General features: G+C 47.5%; 1 protein-coding gene across 7 annotated transcripts in view; it reads right to left on the bottom strand.

Moving 5' to 3' along the window:
• The window catches only part of ADAMTS9 (ADAM metallopeptidase with thrombospondin type 1 motif 9), a 139,195-nt gene extending 131,968 nt beyond the window's left edge, over window positions 1-7,227 (bottom strand). For 4 of the 7 annotated variants that reach the window (XM_053378295.1, XM_053378297.1, XM_053378298.1 and 1 more), the window contains exons 1-3: window positions 6,996-7,226; window positions 5,469-5,878; window positions 1,961-2,123 (exon numbers count right to left, since the gene is read on the bottom strand). In XM_053378295.1, the coding sequence (XP_053234270.1) occupies window positions 1,961-2,123; window positions 5,469-5,878; window positions 6,996-7,101 (679 nt within the window). In that variant the 5' untranslated portion in view covers window positions 7,102-7,226. Of the gene's footprint in view, window positions 1-1,960; window positions 2,124-5,468; window positions 5,879-6,995 lie in introns of all 7 variants that reach the window. The other 3 variants (XR_008329108.1, XM_053378299.1, XM_053378300.1) reach the window with 1 other exon arrangement.
• Between the last annotated feature and the right edge of the window lie 10,531 nt (window positions 7,228-17,758).

The following is a 17,758-nucleotide window of genomic DNA, read 5'->3' as shown; positions in this document are numbered from 1 at the left end:
ACCTGAGACATGTACTGATGTATGCAAACAGGGCTTCTTCTGTAGGACCCAGAAAGACCCCTGCGAAAGGTTGTTTTATGTGCATAGCTAGTACACGCACGGGAGGCCTCTTTACCCGCTTGCTAAACACGCAGCTACAGCAGGTGTGGTGAGCAGTCTCAGGGAACAGCCACCCCCTCCATGTGGCATTTAAACATGTGAGAGGTTTACCTGACCACCCCCAGGATGGTATTTGACATGTTGTGTTGAAGTTGGGGCAGGGGGAATCTAGTTATAGACAGAGAGTGTTTGTGCTGATCATCCCATGGTTCAACCCTCGTATGAGACAGTTGCATATTCCTGCATTGCAGGGGGTTCAAGGATTCTATAATGACAGCAAATTGCAACGTAAGTCTATGGCATCCCTGCTCCCCAAATATATGTGGACACACACACACACAAAAATCCATACATGTGTTTTAGGCAAATATGTCTCTTCATGCCTCTCTCATAAACACACGGATGTATTGCAATGAGGCAACTGGCAGGAACATTGTAGTTGTCTCCTGGGACAGCGATGGATGGTTCCCCCCATACAAACCCACTACGGATATTTACACTGGATGCTGGTGAAGCGTGTGAGATGGGAGTGGAGCAGGGCGTTTCTCCTGGAGTGTCGTTTTAGTGGTCAGCATCAGCCTGTGACCAAGAGGCTTCATCTGAAATGTTTTGCAAGGTTCTATAGGCCTGTATCGTTAAGTGGTAATCTTACTCTCAGCTCTTGTCTTCCAAATCAGTGCATAAGATTATGCATGGTGTGAATAAAGTGGACCTTTACCTAATACTAGAACTCAGTGACATCCATTGAAGCTAAATCTTGGAAGAGCTAGAACAGATGTAAGAACAAAAGGCAAAAGAAAGTAAGGCTATCAAGAGCCCACCATGGCTATGATCTATCTCCACTGTTGGAGGCAGGGCTCTCCTTACATTCTTATGTTAATGAAAGCAGCAACGCCAGCCTGCAATGTATTAACTGTATCTTCAGTTTAAAGCATGTATCATAGAATTGTAAAGTTGGAAGAGACCCCAAGGCTCATAAATAAATTTATTTATGTATTTATTCCTATAAGTAAATGTAAGGTAAAGGTAAAGGACCCCTGGACGGTTAAGTCCAGTCAAAGGTGACTATGGGGTTGTGGTGTTCATTTTGCTTTCAGGCCAAGGGAGCCGGCGTTTGTCCAAAGACAGCTTTCCTGGTCATGTGGCCAGCATGACGAAACCGCTTCTGGCGCAACTGAACACTGTGACAGAAACCAGAGCACATGGAAACGCTGTTTACCTTCCTGCCACAGCGGTACCTATTTATCTACTTGCACCGGTGTGCTTTCGAACTGCTAGGTAGGCAGGAGCTTGGACAGAGCAAGGGGAGCTCACCCTGTTGTGCGGATTCGAACCGCCAACCTTCTGATTGGCAAGCCCAAGAGGCTCAGTGGTTTAGACCACAGCACCACCCGCATCCCTTACTTACATTATAAGTAAATGTATTTGTGCACAAACACTATGAAAGAGAAGGCCGGAGGAGCTCTCCCCTTCCCTCCTGCCTCAGGGCATTATGGACTGAGTTTCATGCAATATTGTGCCCTTGTAGTTTGAAGGAGAAAAGGGGCACAGCTCCACAAGCAGTGCGAAACAAAAAGGGAAAAATTCAAGCACAAGAGATGAAAGGCGGACCTGAAAGGAGCTGAGCTTTGCCTTGGGGCAATCAATAATGCTAGAGCCCAAAGCCAACTCAGCTGAACTACGCGACTAGATTATCCATTCTAGGGATATATTCTTAGAAGTAAGCAGCCCACATCCATCAGTTCTTCATCCCCGATTTAGGATTCCAATCCTCATGGGCTATCTTGGATGGTTTCAAAATTATTCTTACCTCCTGCAAACTCAATGCTAAAGGTCAGGGGAAAGCAAAATATGGGATTACCTGAAGTGTCGCAAGTCTGCTTGTCCCTTGGCACGGCTGCTGGAGGTACGCTGTGTCTGTAGACCACGTGTGGCTTTTTGTGCTCTTCTGCATACTCTTGCTGGTCAGACGGTATCAGTGGCTCTACAAAATACTCTCCATCATGAGACCTGAACGTGCCGAGCTGAGAAGGAATGAAAACAATACCATGAAGCTTCCAACAGAGCTGTGCAGAGGAGGGAGAAGATTCATTCAAAGACTCTGAAACAGGGCAGAAGGGGGCAAAAGAGGACAGGACTCCTTACCTTTCAGAGGTTTGCAGAAGAAGGGATTCCAACAGGCATGGCTTGCATCATCATCATCATCACCATCATTTTATTATTTATAAACCACCACCCCGGTTCCCCCTGCCACTCTGGGCGGCTTCCAAAACATCTGGCCACCCTGTTTCTAAACTCCTGCTAAGAATGGGAATTTGCACAAAGGCTGCATTTGCATGACTGTCTACCTGTATTTCGGGTGGCTTTGGTACACATGGCATGTATAGTATTTGCTTTGCATCGTTGGCTCTTTCCCAAGATACCTTAAGGTGAATACTACGTGACGTGTTTGATGGCCTGCAGATGAGGAAATTGCATGCCTCTGGATGTCGCTGAACTGCAACTCCCATCATCCCCAAACAACTGGTCATGCTGACTGGGGCTGATGGGAGTTGGAGTCCACCAGCATCTGGAGACCACACCAGTTCCCCACCCCGGCCACAGAGGAACAGCGTCCGCTTGCAGCTCCTTGAATATAAACTCAATGGCCAGAAAGAATCTTAGGTACCACAATGAAGTAGTAAGCAGATGACTTTGTCCTGCTCTTTGAGTCCTTGAACTGTTTTAAAAATTGTGCAAACCACACACTAACTCTACCACTGTGGTGCAATCAAATGAGCAAGCCAGCAGGAGGGAATTTCTCAGATGCTCTGCTTTTACTCATCATAGATTTCTCCCCATCCACAAGCTGCACCTTGAGGTATTTATGTATTCTTGGATGGAGGTGGGCCACTTTTTCTGGACTAACCAGCAGCACTGGGCATGGATCAGTGAACTGAGAGAGAAATTTCTCTTTTCTCAGGCTGGATTTCTATCAGAACCTAAAAAAGAGCCAAGAAGAGCCTGTTGGATCAGGCCAATGGCCCATCCAGTCCAAGCATCCTGTGGCCAACCGGATGCCTGCGGGAAGCCAGGATTCGAACACAAGAGCACTCTCCCCTCCTGCGGTTTCCAGCAAGTGGAATTACTGCCCTCATCTGTGGAGGAACAGCAAAGCCAGCAGAGCCCTCTTCTCCATGAATTCATCTAAAAGAAACCTCTTTTAAGGTCCAGGTTGGTGGTCATCATCACTGCCTCCTTCGGGAGGGAGTTCCATATGCACTGAGTGAAGAAGCACTTTGCTTCATCTGTCCCGAACCTTCCAACATGCAGCTTTGTTGGACGTCTTATTTGTAGGTTATCATCCTGGATTTCTCAAACATGATCAAGATTGGAGGTGGCACAAGAGATCACATCTCAGGAAAACTTAAAGACACTCGCTGCAGAGGTGGCCCCTCGTACGGATCCATTCAAGTTACAAACAGGGCCCTGCTCAGTCCCATTCCCACCATTCCCCACAGGGGCTTGTGGAGGGAAGATCTCTCTTGACGTCTTCCTCGCCTTTCCACCTTAAGTTTCTAGCGGGCTGAAGAGGCTGGGAAGTTCCTGGACTCCCTTAAGGTCAATCACAGTAGGAAGGCACAGTGCCTGAGCTCAGTTGAGTGTTATTTCCCCTCCTCTTCTGGTAAGCCATGCTTGTCTAGAGGGCTGGCAGAACACACTCCCACCCCCTGGTGGCTCTTTCCACAGAGCCCTGGGCCCTCCCTCCCCTCCACTGCCTCCGCCCCCTAAGCATCAGAACATCACAACAACAACAATGGCACAGAGGTTTACTACAACTGCGCAAGCAGAACCTTGGAGGAAAGGAGCATGGTTTTGCGGGGGGAGAAAACGGGCTACCTGTCACTGCATCCCTTTCCCACCTCTGATGTACACCTGTGGGGCACTGCCCCAGGCAACCCCAACACCAGGACAGTTCTGCATGGTAAGTAAAACTTAGCTGCTTGTACCTCTCTCTCTCTCTGGACCAGAGGGGGGATTGGGGAGGGGGGAGAAAAGCAAAACCTCTCATCTTTTTTCTTCCCCTTGCAACTGGGACAGAAAGCTGATGAGCATCAGGTTTTGACATCAGGACCCAAAGCTTTCTTACAACTTCTTAAAACAGGACTTCTTCCAAGTGGGGAAATGACAGCTTAATCAAATTATTCTTTTGGTGCTCTGAAAGCTGGGAACTGTGCCACTCTTCCCCCAAACCCACCTACTGGATCAAAGTAGCAGTATCTATCCTGACTATATACCCCCATCCTCGGGCAGGCTTCCTTAGCAAGAACTGCGCACACTGTCTGACACCGTGCCATGCTTTTCAACTTAAAACCTGTTAAACTAGAGAGGAGCCCTGCCGGCTTTAAGGACACTTTTCAAGAAACTTCCAAGTTGCAAAGCTGTAGAGCAGTAAACTTTCGTCCCTAGGGGGAGCGAGGGGGGAAGAAAAGGGGAAAACACACGCTGCTTCTATTTGTCTCCTTCCACCTTAAATGGCTCTCGGGCTCAGAGCACCACCCTTGTTTGGGGTTCTTCTGACTGTGAATCCTCCTCCCACCAAACCCACCCATCTGCCCCCTCCTCCAAAAAGCCGCCTGGGGTAACCCCACCTCCCAGCTTCCTCTCCCATCGCAATCCCAGCCTCACGTCAGAGCCCTGCAGTTCCTCTGTTAAGTCTCCTTGGCTGGACACTGCTCATGTGTTTGTCAATGGGAATAGGGGGGAGAGAAGGACTTGGCTCTAATGACCTTTGGGAGAGAAAAAAAACCCAGAATTTGCTAATGATCACTGCTTGTTCCTGGCAGTCCTCCTGCCCCCCCCCCAACCCTCCTTTCTCCCTCCCCGCATTGCTTTTCCCTCTTCCCCATCAATCAAAACGAGCTCTCTTCAAAAGTGAATCCTTTGATTTTTGATCTACTGCTCTAGCCTTGGACCACAATGGCAATTCCTTAACTTTTGTTTCGCTTTTTTTAAAAAGAGTGCTTTGTAAATAAGGCGGGGGGGGGGAGGGAGAGATGCTGAAGGAAGGAAAGCAGCCAGTTCTGATATCCATCAGCAAACAACTTTTAACAAACAGGAGTTTTGCTTTGTTTAAAAGCCTTATCTTTAACTTCAGCACTCCTCCTACATGCAGACAGGGTCCAATAGGGCCACGGGACAAGGATGTTTTAAAAAAGTGTGACATAATCCCAAGCATCCCCAATTGTGGTTCAGAATCAAGGGCTGAGAATGAATTCCTTCCACCCCACCCCACCCCTGCCCCTATAAACAACAACAGGGGTTGTCCATCTTGTGACAACAAAACTCCATCCACAGCCAAGACCAGCAAGGAAGGGCACCTAACTTACCATCCCAGAACAGAGGCTGATGACGGCTGTGTGCTGGGGCTCAGTATTGACATGTCCTTTGTAGAAACAGTGCTTAATATCACTTTCCTCCTCCTCGGTGTAAAAGTTTGTTTGGTTAACCTCAGGTACTCCCAGCAGGCTGACAGTGAAGAGAGGAGCAATAAATCCCGAATGGGCTGTAAGGTTGAAAAAGAAGTGTTGCCCAAAGGCTGTGAGCCTATAGTGCGCTTGGACGGCACTGGACGAAGGGGAGGAGGAGGAGGTAGCATCCGGGCCCCAGGCCTCAGCGTCCAAATGGAGACTCCGCTTCTTCCTTCGAAAGTGGACCTTGGGAGGGAAGGGCTCTCCAAACTCATTCACCCGGGTGGGGGTCACTATCTCGTACTCACTCAGAGTCTCCAGCAGTTTAGCTGTCGAGAGGGAACAAAACAGATCCCCTGTGAGCGGATGCAAGTGTGTGCGTCTGTGCACTATACAATATTATTTCCACCCCATGGGACTGTGAGAAATCCACTACCAAGGGAAACCAGCAACTGCTCCATAGAGGGGCCATTTCCTTATCTGTGGGAAAGACACAGTGAGTGACTGTGGAAGGTGCTTTTTCTGAACACTGCCCATCTCAAGAGTTTTAATTCGCCTCATTCACTTGAAATATCTGATGTGCATTCTGCAAACGCTCACAAAGGTAAAGGAGGCTGGCGGTTTAGAGCAATAGGGCAGAGACTGCCTGGGAGGGGGGGGGGAAACTTTCCGCTCTTATGTAACCAGGCTAAGCACTGCGAACAGCACATGCACTTGGCAGCACAATTGCACAAACGGGACATAAAATTCCTTAACCACTGCAAAATGCACACAGGTATATATGAATGTATGTGCCCCGCAAGGTTGACATCTTCTAAAACCCTATGCGGCTCTGGAAAGAAAGCACTTAGTTCTGGGCCACTGCAAACAGCATCCTTCTGAGGCTGAGCCAAGCAGTTCAGTTCAGCCCAAGGAAACGTTCAGGAGGTGAGCGAATTAACAGGTTTGCTAACAGGAGCTCCCTTCCCTCCGCCCTCCCCAATGCAAAAGTTTTGCCTTTAAACACTGAGCACAAAAAGAGCCAACAGAAATGTCCAGCTGTCAGAACTACACATGGCACAAGTGCTGGAGTTTTAGGTGTGTGTTTTTTTTATTATTATTAAAAAAATGTTTAGGGAGGCTGCTTTCCAGCCACAGGCAGCGAAAGAGAAAAGCAAAGCAGGCTGAACTACCGACAGCAATGTTGCGGGGCTGCAAGTGTTTCGAAATCTTAAGCACAGCATACATATATTTGTAGGCGGAGCTGCTAGCAGACTGGATACGTCTGGAGCTCCAATTGCTTAGGAACGCTTTCTGCGCTTTGCAGATTTGCCTCCCCGCGTTGAAAAGAAAAGCGTGACACCCCCTTCAGCCCACCCCGCCACGAGCAAAGCAATCCCAAACTTAAAAAGAAAAAGAAAATTATTTTTATTTTAAAAAAAGAAATATTTCAGGCGCTTGTCTTACCTTGTCTCAGATGCAAGCTTTCCTTCCTTGCTGCTGCACCGGCTACATTCAAGAAGTCTTGCAGGAAGAGCGTGCTTAATCCCACTGCCCATAACACAAGCTGCATGGTGGTTTGTGCCGCTCCGTTGCAGCCGGTCAGCCTTTCCACACCCCCGTGTCGTCCCCTTCTTTCGCCTTCTTGCTCTGCTTGGAGGTGGGGTGGGGGGAAGCGAGGAGAGCGGGGGGGGGGGGGGGTTGTTGGAGCCAAAACTTCAGAGAGAGCTTTTTCCCCCACTCTCCTTGGCTGCCTCCCCTCCTCCCTCCCTCTCTCCTTCTTCCCTCCCTCCCTCCTCCTCCACCTCCCGCAACTTCACTTTTATTAAACGTGGGGATCCCTCCGATCCGAGTCGCTTTCTGCTGTGGCCACCACTGCCCGCTCTGGAGAGTTGTTGATCGGCAGGAGCGGAAAGACTCGAGCGCGGTGGATCGGGTGCACCATAGTGCAGGGAAGAGGGGCTGGCGTGGGGGGGGGGGGCGGGAAAGACGCCGCTGCACTTTTGGTGGGCTGCCTCCTTTGCTCTCCCACCCACCCCTCTCTCCCTCTCCCCCCCGTTTGCCTGCCGGACTAGAGAGTGCTTGGGAACCACTTTAGGATACCGGAGTAGGGGCGGGATCGCAGAGATCAAATGCCCGGAGATCCCGCCTCCCTTTAAGGAGGGGATTGAGAGAGAAGGAGTTGGTTGCGTGCGTGCGTGCGTCCGTGTCCCCCGCGTTACTTGCAAGAAGAGTGTCCCGCAGCGAGGCTCTGGGATTCGCCTTTCCAAATAAAACGTTGGTTCTTGCAGGTTCGGGTGGAGAATCGAAAGGGCTGGGCCTCCTTCCGAAACCGAGCCCAAAAGGCACGAGAGATCCGAGATCTTACGCTTTTGGAAGAGCAATCAGGGCCGGGGTTGGGGGTGGGGGTGGTTGAATTCGGCAGCCTGGACTGCCAATAAATGTGGCACAATATAATCATTTCCACAAAAAGTTTTTAGTGGCCGGCTCTTCGGTTTCCTTTTGTGCACTCCTCCTTCGTCACTCACTCACTCACTCTCTCCACCCCTGTCTGCTGAAAGCCAAAACTGCCCGCTTGAATTACTCCCCTTCTCTATAATTTGTTTTCTTCCAAAAAGAAGGAGGAAGCTACTTTGAAAAGTATAGGCGGCAGCAGGCAAGTTTCGCACCTATTTATCGTTCCTTGGACTGAGAGTTAATCTGGAACAACCGCGCGCATTATTAACACTTTATGGAGTGTGGAAAAACCCTTTGTCGCTTCCTTTGATACTGAGAGAGAAAGAAGGGGGGGGGGAGAGGTCACCAGCCACAAGAATCTTACCTTTCTCCCTTGGTTTTTTGTTTATTCTCTGCTTATTTGGATTTTTTTGTTGTTAGTTTTTCTTAGTGAAACCGCAGGACCTCTTGCAAAGTATTTAGAACAAGATATACTTCCTTGGAAGTAAGCCCCATTCATTGTGATTTACTCCGGAGTAAACTTCCACAACATGAGTTGCCTAATTCAAAGGAAGCCAAAGTTCACGCTTGATAGGGTGATCCTATGGCCCAGCTAGGTGCTGCCACTATATAGGAACCTACAGTGATTTAAGTACTAGGGAGCCTGAGGTTCTCCAAGCTGTGTCTAAAGCACAGGAAATAGCAGCAGCAGCAGCAAAAAAAAGGGGGGGGATACAATGAAAAATGACAGCCCGCCCCCAGCTGTTCCTATCATGGCATACGCTGATGATATCACCACAATACCAATACATATGTGGCACCAATTAAAAGCTGGCGACAGCTCCCACTGGCCAATCAACATATGGCACCAGTGGAACACCAAAGTGATGCCACTCAAACCAGAATAATACAGAATGGTAGTTAATGGTGAATTAAAGCAGGCATAGGCAAACTCGGACCTCTAGATGTGTTGGGACTACAACTCCCATCATCCCTGACCACTGATCCTGTTAGTTAAGGATGATGGGAGATGTAGTCCTAAAACATCTGGAAGGCCGAGTTTGCCTATGCCTGAATTAAAGTATGACTTGTAGTACAGTATAATGTGTAGGTGTGGCTTGTGTGTGGGATTGGGTACCATACTAATCCCCTTTAAATGAGGATAGCACTGCAAAGACCCTTCAAAATCAACCGACTTTCAGTTTTAATAACTAAAGCTGAAACATGCTGATTATTTTCTTTCTCACATTTTTTGGGGGGGGCAGTGTATATATATTAGACCTGCCTCACCAAAGAGTTTGGACTACAGCCGGCATAGGCAAACTCTGCCCTCCAGATGTTTTGGGACTACAATTCCTATCATCCCTGACCACTGGTCCTGTTAGTTAAGGATGATGGGAGATATAGTCCTAAAACATCTGGAAGGCCGAGTTTGCCTATGCCTGGACAATAGCTTCCTCCAGCCCTCCAGCAAGTGCTTGGGTTGACGAAGGTTTGGTTATACTAGAAGCGTCTAGCTAGAGATCATCTTGGGAACTTCTGGCTAAGCCCTTTGTCCCCCTTTGACCTCTTGCACCAGAACCCAACACCCCCCTTTGTCACGTTTGCCAGAAATCTCAGATCACAACCGCTCCTCCTTTTCAAATATTCAAAAAAACTCTGCGGCAGCAACCTCTGCCACCCATCTGACGGCACTATAGTATATTTCAGTTCCCAAGGAGTCAGACTTCACACTATCCCAATACACAGTGTGCAGCTACATATTCTACTTTCCTTTAATTGATCGTAGGTGTGGGGAAGCCCAATTGTTATTGGGATCACATCGTGTGGGGAGGCTTATTCCATTCTCCCCCAGCTGTGATGTGGGAGACAGTCACACTCCCCATAGATTCTGGAGAGACAAGAAGGCCACATCCACACCGTACATTTAAAGCACTATGAAACCACTTTAAACAGCCATGGCTTCCCCCAAAGAATCCTGGGAATTGTAGTTTCTTAAACATGCTGAGAGTTGTTTGGAGACCCCAATCCCCCCTGCAGTGCTGTAATTCCCAGAGTTCCTTGTGAAAAGAGATTGTCTGTCAAAACCATTCTGAGGATTGTAACTCTGAGGGGAATCAGGGGGTCTCCTAGCAAGTCATGGCACCTTTAACCACCTACAGCTCCCAGAATCCTTTGGGGGAAACAGAAGAGAACTTTAAAATGCATGGTGTGAACATGACCAGGAGTTTGGCTTCTTAAAAACCCTCTTTGCATATTACTTGTGCGAAGGGGCAACATGGACACAAAATGGCTGTGGTGGGGCCTCGTGTTTAGTCCCACCCCTAAGGCTGTGCAGCTCCTCTGCCCACCTCACATTGTTGAGGGTTAACTTCCGAGGTGGGGAACCTTCCTCTCTGTGTAGATTCCCTGTGTGATTTTATATATATATATATATATATATATATATATATATATATATATATATATATATTTTTCTTAAGTTTTCAAACAAAATTATTATCACATATAGCATATATAGATTCCCCTCCTTGCTCCAATGGCTTCCTTCAGTTTCCCTTCTCGTGCTTGTCCTGCCTAATTTGTTGTACCTTAATTTTGTAATCTTTTAATTAAATATTGTTATATTCTTACCATTTTATGCCCTATTTCCCAAGTCACATCTGATGTTTTATTATTTACTCCTTTATTGTCTCTTAACTTTTTTTGTTTATTTTCTTAATTGTGTTTACTCAAACCCTGCTTGTGAGTCCACTTCTTTGCAATGTTTCTGTAGATACACCATAAACGGTTCCCAGTCCTTTTTAAAGTCTCTTATTGTCCTTGTCTCTTAGTTTTCCAGTAAGTTTCACCATTTCAGCATATTCCATCAGCTTTTCTTGCCATTCTTCTTTTGTTGTTATCTTGTCGTCTTTCCATTTGGGGGCTAGTCAGTAGCATCCTAGCCACTGTTGTAGCATACATAAAGAATTTCTTCCATTCTTTTGGCAAGTCCTGGCCTGTAATGCCTAACAGAAAAGCTTTTGGTCTTTTCCCAAAAGTTATCTTAAACATTTTTTTTCATTTCATTATAAATCATTTCCCAATAGCTTTTGATTACTTTACAATTCCACTACATGTGGAAAAGCGTGCCCACTGCGCAGCCCTCCGTCTTGCTGTTCCAACTTTGGGATGGCTGTGCAAAGCCTCCGCAGGGCGGTGAGGTGAAGGCACCCCGCCACCCTGCGGAGGCTTGAAAGGCTGTCCCAGAAGCAGTGGCGTAGCGTGGGGGGTGCAGGGGGGGCCGGCCGCACCAGGCGCAACAGCTGGGGTTAGGGCAAATCCACGGGTTAGGGGGCGCAAATCCACGGGTTAGGGGGCGCAAATTACTTGCCTTGCCCCGGGTGCTGACAACCCACGCTACGCCACTGCCCAGAAGCCAAAACAGTGAGACGGGGCTCTGCGCAGCCCTCCGTCTCGCTTTTCCAGCTTCGGGATGGCTGCGCAATGCCTCCGCAGGGCGGCTGGGTGAAGGCACCACGCCGCCCTGCGGAGGCTACAAAGGATGTCCCCAAAGCCTCAAGCCTTTGTAGTGCAGCTGTGCTCCAAAGGCTTCAGGGATCTTCTTTCTCTTTACATTTCCAACACTTATTAGAACTTGTTCTATACATTTTTTGCTATTTTAACAGATTCCCTGTGTGATTTAGACCCTTGAAAGATCAGAGTCCTAAATCACATGGGGAACCCATGTGGATAGAAAAGGTACCCTCGAAAAGTTAAGCCTCAACATGGGAGAGGTTGGGTGGAGCCATGTAACCTTGATGACAGGACTAAACCCCTCAAAAAAAAAAAACACCCACGTTGCCCTTTCAGGCAAGTAATGGGTGAACAGGGCTCTAAATACCCTAATATTACAGACCCTGTCAATGGCTTGCTTTTTCTACCTGCCTAAACTGGAAAAACAACAACAATAGGGTCATCAAGCACTAGACAGACCCCATAGCCCACCAACACAATTCTGGTGTGTTGCGTATAGGTCACAAGTTGAGCAGGTGTGGTTTGATAAGGTTTGCACCGTCAATGCAGGACAAGGGTCCTATTCATAGGTGCCGTTTCTCATCTTGTAGAGCAGGCCTGAGGGGAGAAAACCTCACTTGCTGAAATTTGCCTTTCTGGGAAACGGTTTCCACCAGCCATTTCAAGCAAGGGTATTTGACTCTCTGCTCTCCGTGGTAAACTTAATGTGGGGGGTGGGGGGGCAGTAAATGGAAGAAAATAAAAGCAGTGAATAAAATACAATGAGAACAAGCAGTATGCAGTCCCAGGCTAGGGTATTTGTTTTTTCTAGTAAATAATCCAAGTTGTACTACACAGAGTTTAGGTAAATCTGTTTTTAGGGTGAAGTTAGGTCAGTAAATTAATGTAACAAGGTTTTTTATCTATATTGTTATGACACACACACACACACACACACACACACACACACTACAGTGCTATTTCTCTAGAAAAAGAGGTGCCAGAACTCACCATGAACACCTCCCTTGTTCTCTGAAAATGGCAATGGAACTGAGAAGTGTTGGAACTGAGTTCCCTTGAGTTCTGGCTGAAAAAAGCCATTGGGGATAGGGGAGAAATTCATTTCAATTCAAGGAGAAGCTACCAAATCTGCATCTTCCAAGACAATATGGGAACCATAACACAGCTACCTTTCAAAATTTGCTCTTTGAATTTTACAGTGCAGTTCTCCTGCTAGGTAACGTGCACAATAATGCATGTAGGGCAAGGAGTGCATTAGAATGCATACATTACTGAATGTATATTAGGGGAAATAGCATTGGAAAATGTGTGTATTAGAAAAAATAGCACCAAAAGGCTGATGAATTTTCTAGAGGACTTTTAAAAATGTGAATTGGTGTGGAAATATGGAGAACTAAAGATTGGAAACATGAGAAACATGGAGAAACCATAAAATTTATACTCCAATTGACTGTAAAAAAAACCAAAACCCAACAATCTCAGTTTACAAAAAGACAAAACAAGAAAATCAAGAAAAATTCACAACCATACTTTGAAACACACAAAGGTGATAATACTACAGCAGATTAATGTACCTCACAATTCTAAGACTCTAAGTAGGCTTGCCTAAATGAGAATGTTTTTAGCAGCATCAAAAAGTACAGTGATGGCGCTTGCTAGATCTCAATAGGCAGGGAGTTCCAAAGTTCAGGTGCTGTCATACTAAATGACCGAGTTCTTAAAAATGTGGAAATGAGTATTGCTTGACCCCTCCCTGCATGGTACGTTACCATTTAATCAGTTTACTAATGCGGTAAGTAATTGTGGTTGATTTCAGTTGACCTTATTGCTACAGAATAGCCATGCCACAAAAAACTAGAAGGACATGCAATTCACAGGGTCATTCTTGTACAGGGACGATTGACTGGCACTGCCAACATGCCCAGTGAATGCGCCTTTGACTTTCCACAACCCATCGCAAATCCCACATGGTTTATATATCGGTACAGAATTAACCTAGACTGAATTAACTTTTGGTGATGACAAGGACAATACAACGCTCTGAAGAAGAGCAGGATTTTAAAGTGCCTTAGTTTGCCTGGATAGTTCAAACAATACTAGTAATGATATTGCTTTTATAGCTTCTCCTGTCCATTGGCACATAAGGCACTCCATGTGAAAAAGCACGATAAAATCTAATAGCATGCCATTATAATCCATTGCAATCTTATTTCCAGACTATTTTGAAAGATGTGTGCTATGTATTAGCTATGCTTCCTTGGGCTTTTTAGCTTGCTGAAAGCTTAGAGCAAGCATTTACATTAGTAAGCAAAATGCTGATGTTGTTGTTGGTAAATTAACAATGTATTTTCAAGTGGTGCAGAAAGAAATCAGCCATTGAAATAATCCCTTGTTCACCCACATGAAAATATTCCTATCTTAAAAAGTTTTTTTTAATTATTTCTGCACTCCTTTCCCATCTTCATAAATATACACAAGGAGGCTTACAATAATGTATAAAACAGCAGCACAATAAAGCCACATAATTAAAACTAAAAGCAAGTTAAAAGGCAGCAGCAGCAGCAATCAAAATGACACTTTTAAGAGCAGTGCTCAGGGAAAGCTTGTACAATTGTATTCCCTGCCTGTCTAAAAGCAAACAGCTGTGTGCCAAATAGACCTCCTTAGAAAGGTAATTTCAGATTTAAGATGAAAAGGCCCTGTCCCAAGTAGCAGGCTCAGCACCAGTAGTCAGGCTGGCACTGTATTACCTCTCACACTGACTCAATGCAAATCTTTATCACGGTCATAGACCAGCATTTAAAATCTAAAAAGCGTTTGGATTTAAAATCTAAAAAGCATTTAGACAAGGTGAATATAAAAGTCTATAAGAATTTAAAAGAAGCTAAAAGAATCCAAAAGAAGGGTCAGGAACTGTGATGGGATGGTGAGCTGCTTGTGCGTAAAATCCTAGTCCCTCAGAGTTTGACTAAGTCCACAAACCTCTGTCTGTGACGGAGCGCCTTAAGCATGGCTCCATCAGTCGCTCGTTGAATCGGACAGTGGGCGTTTACGGAACTTCTTCCAGCATAAAAGCTCCTTAACGGAAACGCGTCTTCTGGACTCTCGGCGTGACAGTTTCCGGCGAGGAGTGGGTGTCCCTACAGGAGGTCCTGAAACCTCCCCACTGTTTTCGCTTGAAGTGTCTCTGAGCCCTCCCTCCGACTCACTTTCCCTTGGAACTCCACTTCTCCCCCTGCTGGTCCCCTCCTCAGCTGAATGGTCTCTCTCACCCTCCGTGAGCCCTTTCACCTCCTGCGTCTCAGATGGCAGTTCCCTGACATCCACCTCCCCTCCAGGGCCCCCTTCACCCCCTTCCCTCCCCTCCTCTGCGGGAGGCGAGGGAGCAAAACCCCTGAAGGAACCTCCCTCATCTTCCGAAGTTTCGAACACTTCCCTCCACCTGTTGCTGTTTCCGGTTTCCAAGTACTCCTCCTCATCGGAGTCTGTTCCTCCTTCCAACTCCGATTCCCTGAATCCTTCCAGTTCCTCCTCATCGTCGGTGGTGCCAAAGTACTCCCTCCGGAACCTCGCTACTGGCTGAGGTTTCTTGGGGAACCTTTGGTGGAACGTTTCGATCAAGATCTCGTCACGGACCTCCTCTGCCGTCACCCAGGTGTTTTCCGACTCCGGTTCCCCTTCCCACGCGACCAAATACTCCACCTGATTACCCTTCCACCTGGAGTCGATGATTTCCGCCACATGGTTGCTGCTTTCCCTTTCTTCTATGGCTGGCCCCCTTGTGGATACCCCTTCACCTTCCCCCCTATATGGTGACAGTAATGACCTGTGGAATACTGGGTGCAGTTTCATGTGGTTCGGTAACCGGAGTCTGAAAGCCACTGGGTTGACCTGTTGGATGACCTCAAATGGTCCCAATCTTTTGGGTCTCAATTTCTTGCAACCCCCCTTGAACGGCAACCCTTGGGTTGATAGCCAGACCTGACTCCCCACCCTAATGGTTTCACCTTCCCTTCTGCTCTTGTCTGCCTGCCTCTTATATTCTTCTTTGGCCCTTTCTAAATTGAGTTGGAGTTGACGATGGATCGCTTCCATTTCTTCTACAAAATGTTCAGCGGCCGGGACACTCCATCTCTCCCCTCCTCCCCCTGGAAACGCCCTGGGGTGGCACCCATAATTAGCCAAAAAGGGGCTCATCCCGGTGGACACATTCTCTGCATTATTGTAAGCAAATTCCGCTAGCGCCAACTTTTCGACCCAATCGTTCTCTCTGTCATTGACATAACACCTCAGGTATTGTTGAAGGATACCGTTTGCCCTCTCCGCCTGCCCATTGGTCTCAGGGTGCCTGGCAGTCGAAAAGTTGACCTCTACGTGCAACAAGCTCATAAGTTTCCTCCAGAATCTGGACGTGAACTGTTTCCCTCTGTCGGAGACCACCCTCAAGGGGGCGCCATGCAGCCTAAAAATATGTTCTACAAACAATTTCGCTGTCTCTTCCGCCGTGACTGCATGTGAGCAAACTACAAAGTGACCCATCTTAGTTAACAGGTCTACTACGACTAGTATGGCGGTTTTCCCCTGGGATTTTGGCAGATCAGTCATAAAATCTATCGATACCGCCTCCCACGGTCGTTCTGGTGTGGGTAACGGTTCTAATAACCCCGCTGGTGCCCGCCTTTCTCCTTTGGCTCTCTGGCATTGGTCACACCTTCTCACATACTCCCGTACATCCTCCCTCACCTTGGGCCACCAAAACTCCCTGGTCACCAACCACATGGTCTTGTGTTGCCCAAAATGCCCCGCTGTGGGATTGTCGTGCAGCTGTTTGAGTACTCTCCCCCTCAACTCCCCTTCGGGTATATATAGTGCCCCTTTGTAATACAATGCCCCGTTTCTTTCTTCAAAACCTCCGGGGTCTTCTCCCTCTCTCCTTAAACCTCTGAGCTTATCCTGGGCGTATTCATCATTTACCGTTCCCTCTACCAGTTCTCTTTGCCCCACCCAGGCCGCCCCACACACCCAGTGGTCCTCTGGGATAATATGTCTCTCTTCAGGCGCTCCCTCCCCCTCCAAATATTCAGGTTTGCGAGAGAGAGCGTCCGCTCTGATGTTTTCTGGACCTGGCACATAGCAGATTTCAAAATGGAATTTGAAGAACTCCTGGGCCCATCTCACTTGTCGTTGGTTGAGCACTCGTGCCGTTCTCCAATACTCCAAATTCTTGTGGTCCGTACACACTTGCACCTTATGCTGTGCGCCAATTAGTAAGTGTCTCCATCTCCGGAACGCTTCGTGAATGGCGAGTAGTTCTCGGTCATATACGGTGTAGTTCCTCTCGGATTTGTTCAGCTTACGCGAAAAGAAGGCACACGGTCTCCATTCCGACTTATTGCTCCCTGGCTGAAGCAGCACCGCCCCCACCGCCCGGTCTGAGGCATCAGTTTCCACTCTCATGGGTTTTTGTAAATCCACATGCAGGAGCTGTTCTTCCGAAGCGAATGCCCTTTTCAATTCCTCAAATGCTTGCTCCGCCTCCGCCGTCCAAACGAATTTCTTCTTGCTGCTTAGACAGTCCGTGATGGGAGCCGTTAAGTGGGCAAAGTTCTTGATGAATTTACGGTAAAAATTCCCAAACCCTAAGAACCTTTGCACATCCTTTTTCGTTTTCGGTGTCTTCCATTCCAGCACCGCCTGGACCTTGCCTGGATCCATGGCTAATCCCTTGTCTGATAAGCGGTACCCCAGGAATTCCACCTCCTTGGTGTGAAACTGACACTTCTCCAATTTCACCCACAGCTGGTTTGCTTGTAGCTGGCTCAGCACTTCCCTGACATCCTTTACATGCTGCTCCTCATTCTCTGAATATATCAGCACGTCATCGAGGAAGGCCACGCAATTCTTGTAGAGCAAAGGTCCCAGGACATGGTTCATGAGCGATTGAAAACAGGCGGAGCCTGATTGCAATCCGAATGGCATAACGAGATATTCAAAAGCCCCCAAACTTCTGCACCAATCCTGGCATCTTTCTTGCTAGTGTAGCGCCTTTTGCCTTTTCTGCATCCTGCGCCCTCCTTTCTTCTAGCCTCGCCGTTTGCAGTGCTAGCTGGACTTCCAACACCCTGTACCTTTCTTCCAGGCTTGGACCCTCTCCAGCTCCTCCTGCTCCCCCGGCTCCGGCTGGGTTGCTCATGATGCCTCTCTGCACAAGCTGCTTTCAGGGACTGTCCGATTGCTGTGATGGGATGGTGAGCTGCTTGTGCGTAAAATCCTAGTCC

This window comes from Podarcis raffonei, chromosome 2, assembly GCF_027172205.1.
Source record: "Podarcis raffonei isolate rPodRaf1 chromosome 2, rPodRaf1.pri, whole genome shotgun sequence".
Classification (NCBI taxonomy): domain Eukaryota; kingdom Metazoa; phylum Chordata; class Lepidosauria; order Squamata; family Lacertidae; genus Podarcis; species Podarcis raffonei.
Note: the sequence above shows the minus strand (reverse complement) of the source record. Positions and strands in the feature narration are given on the sequence as shown.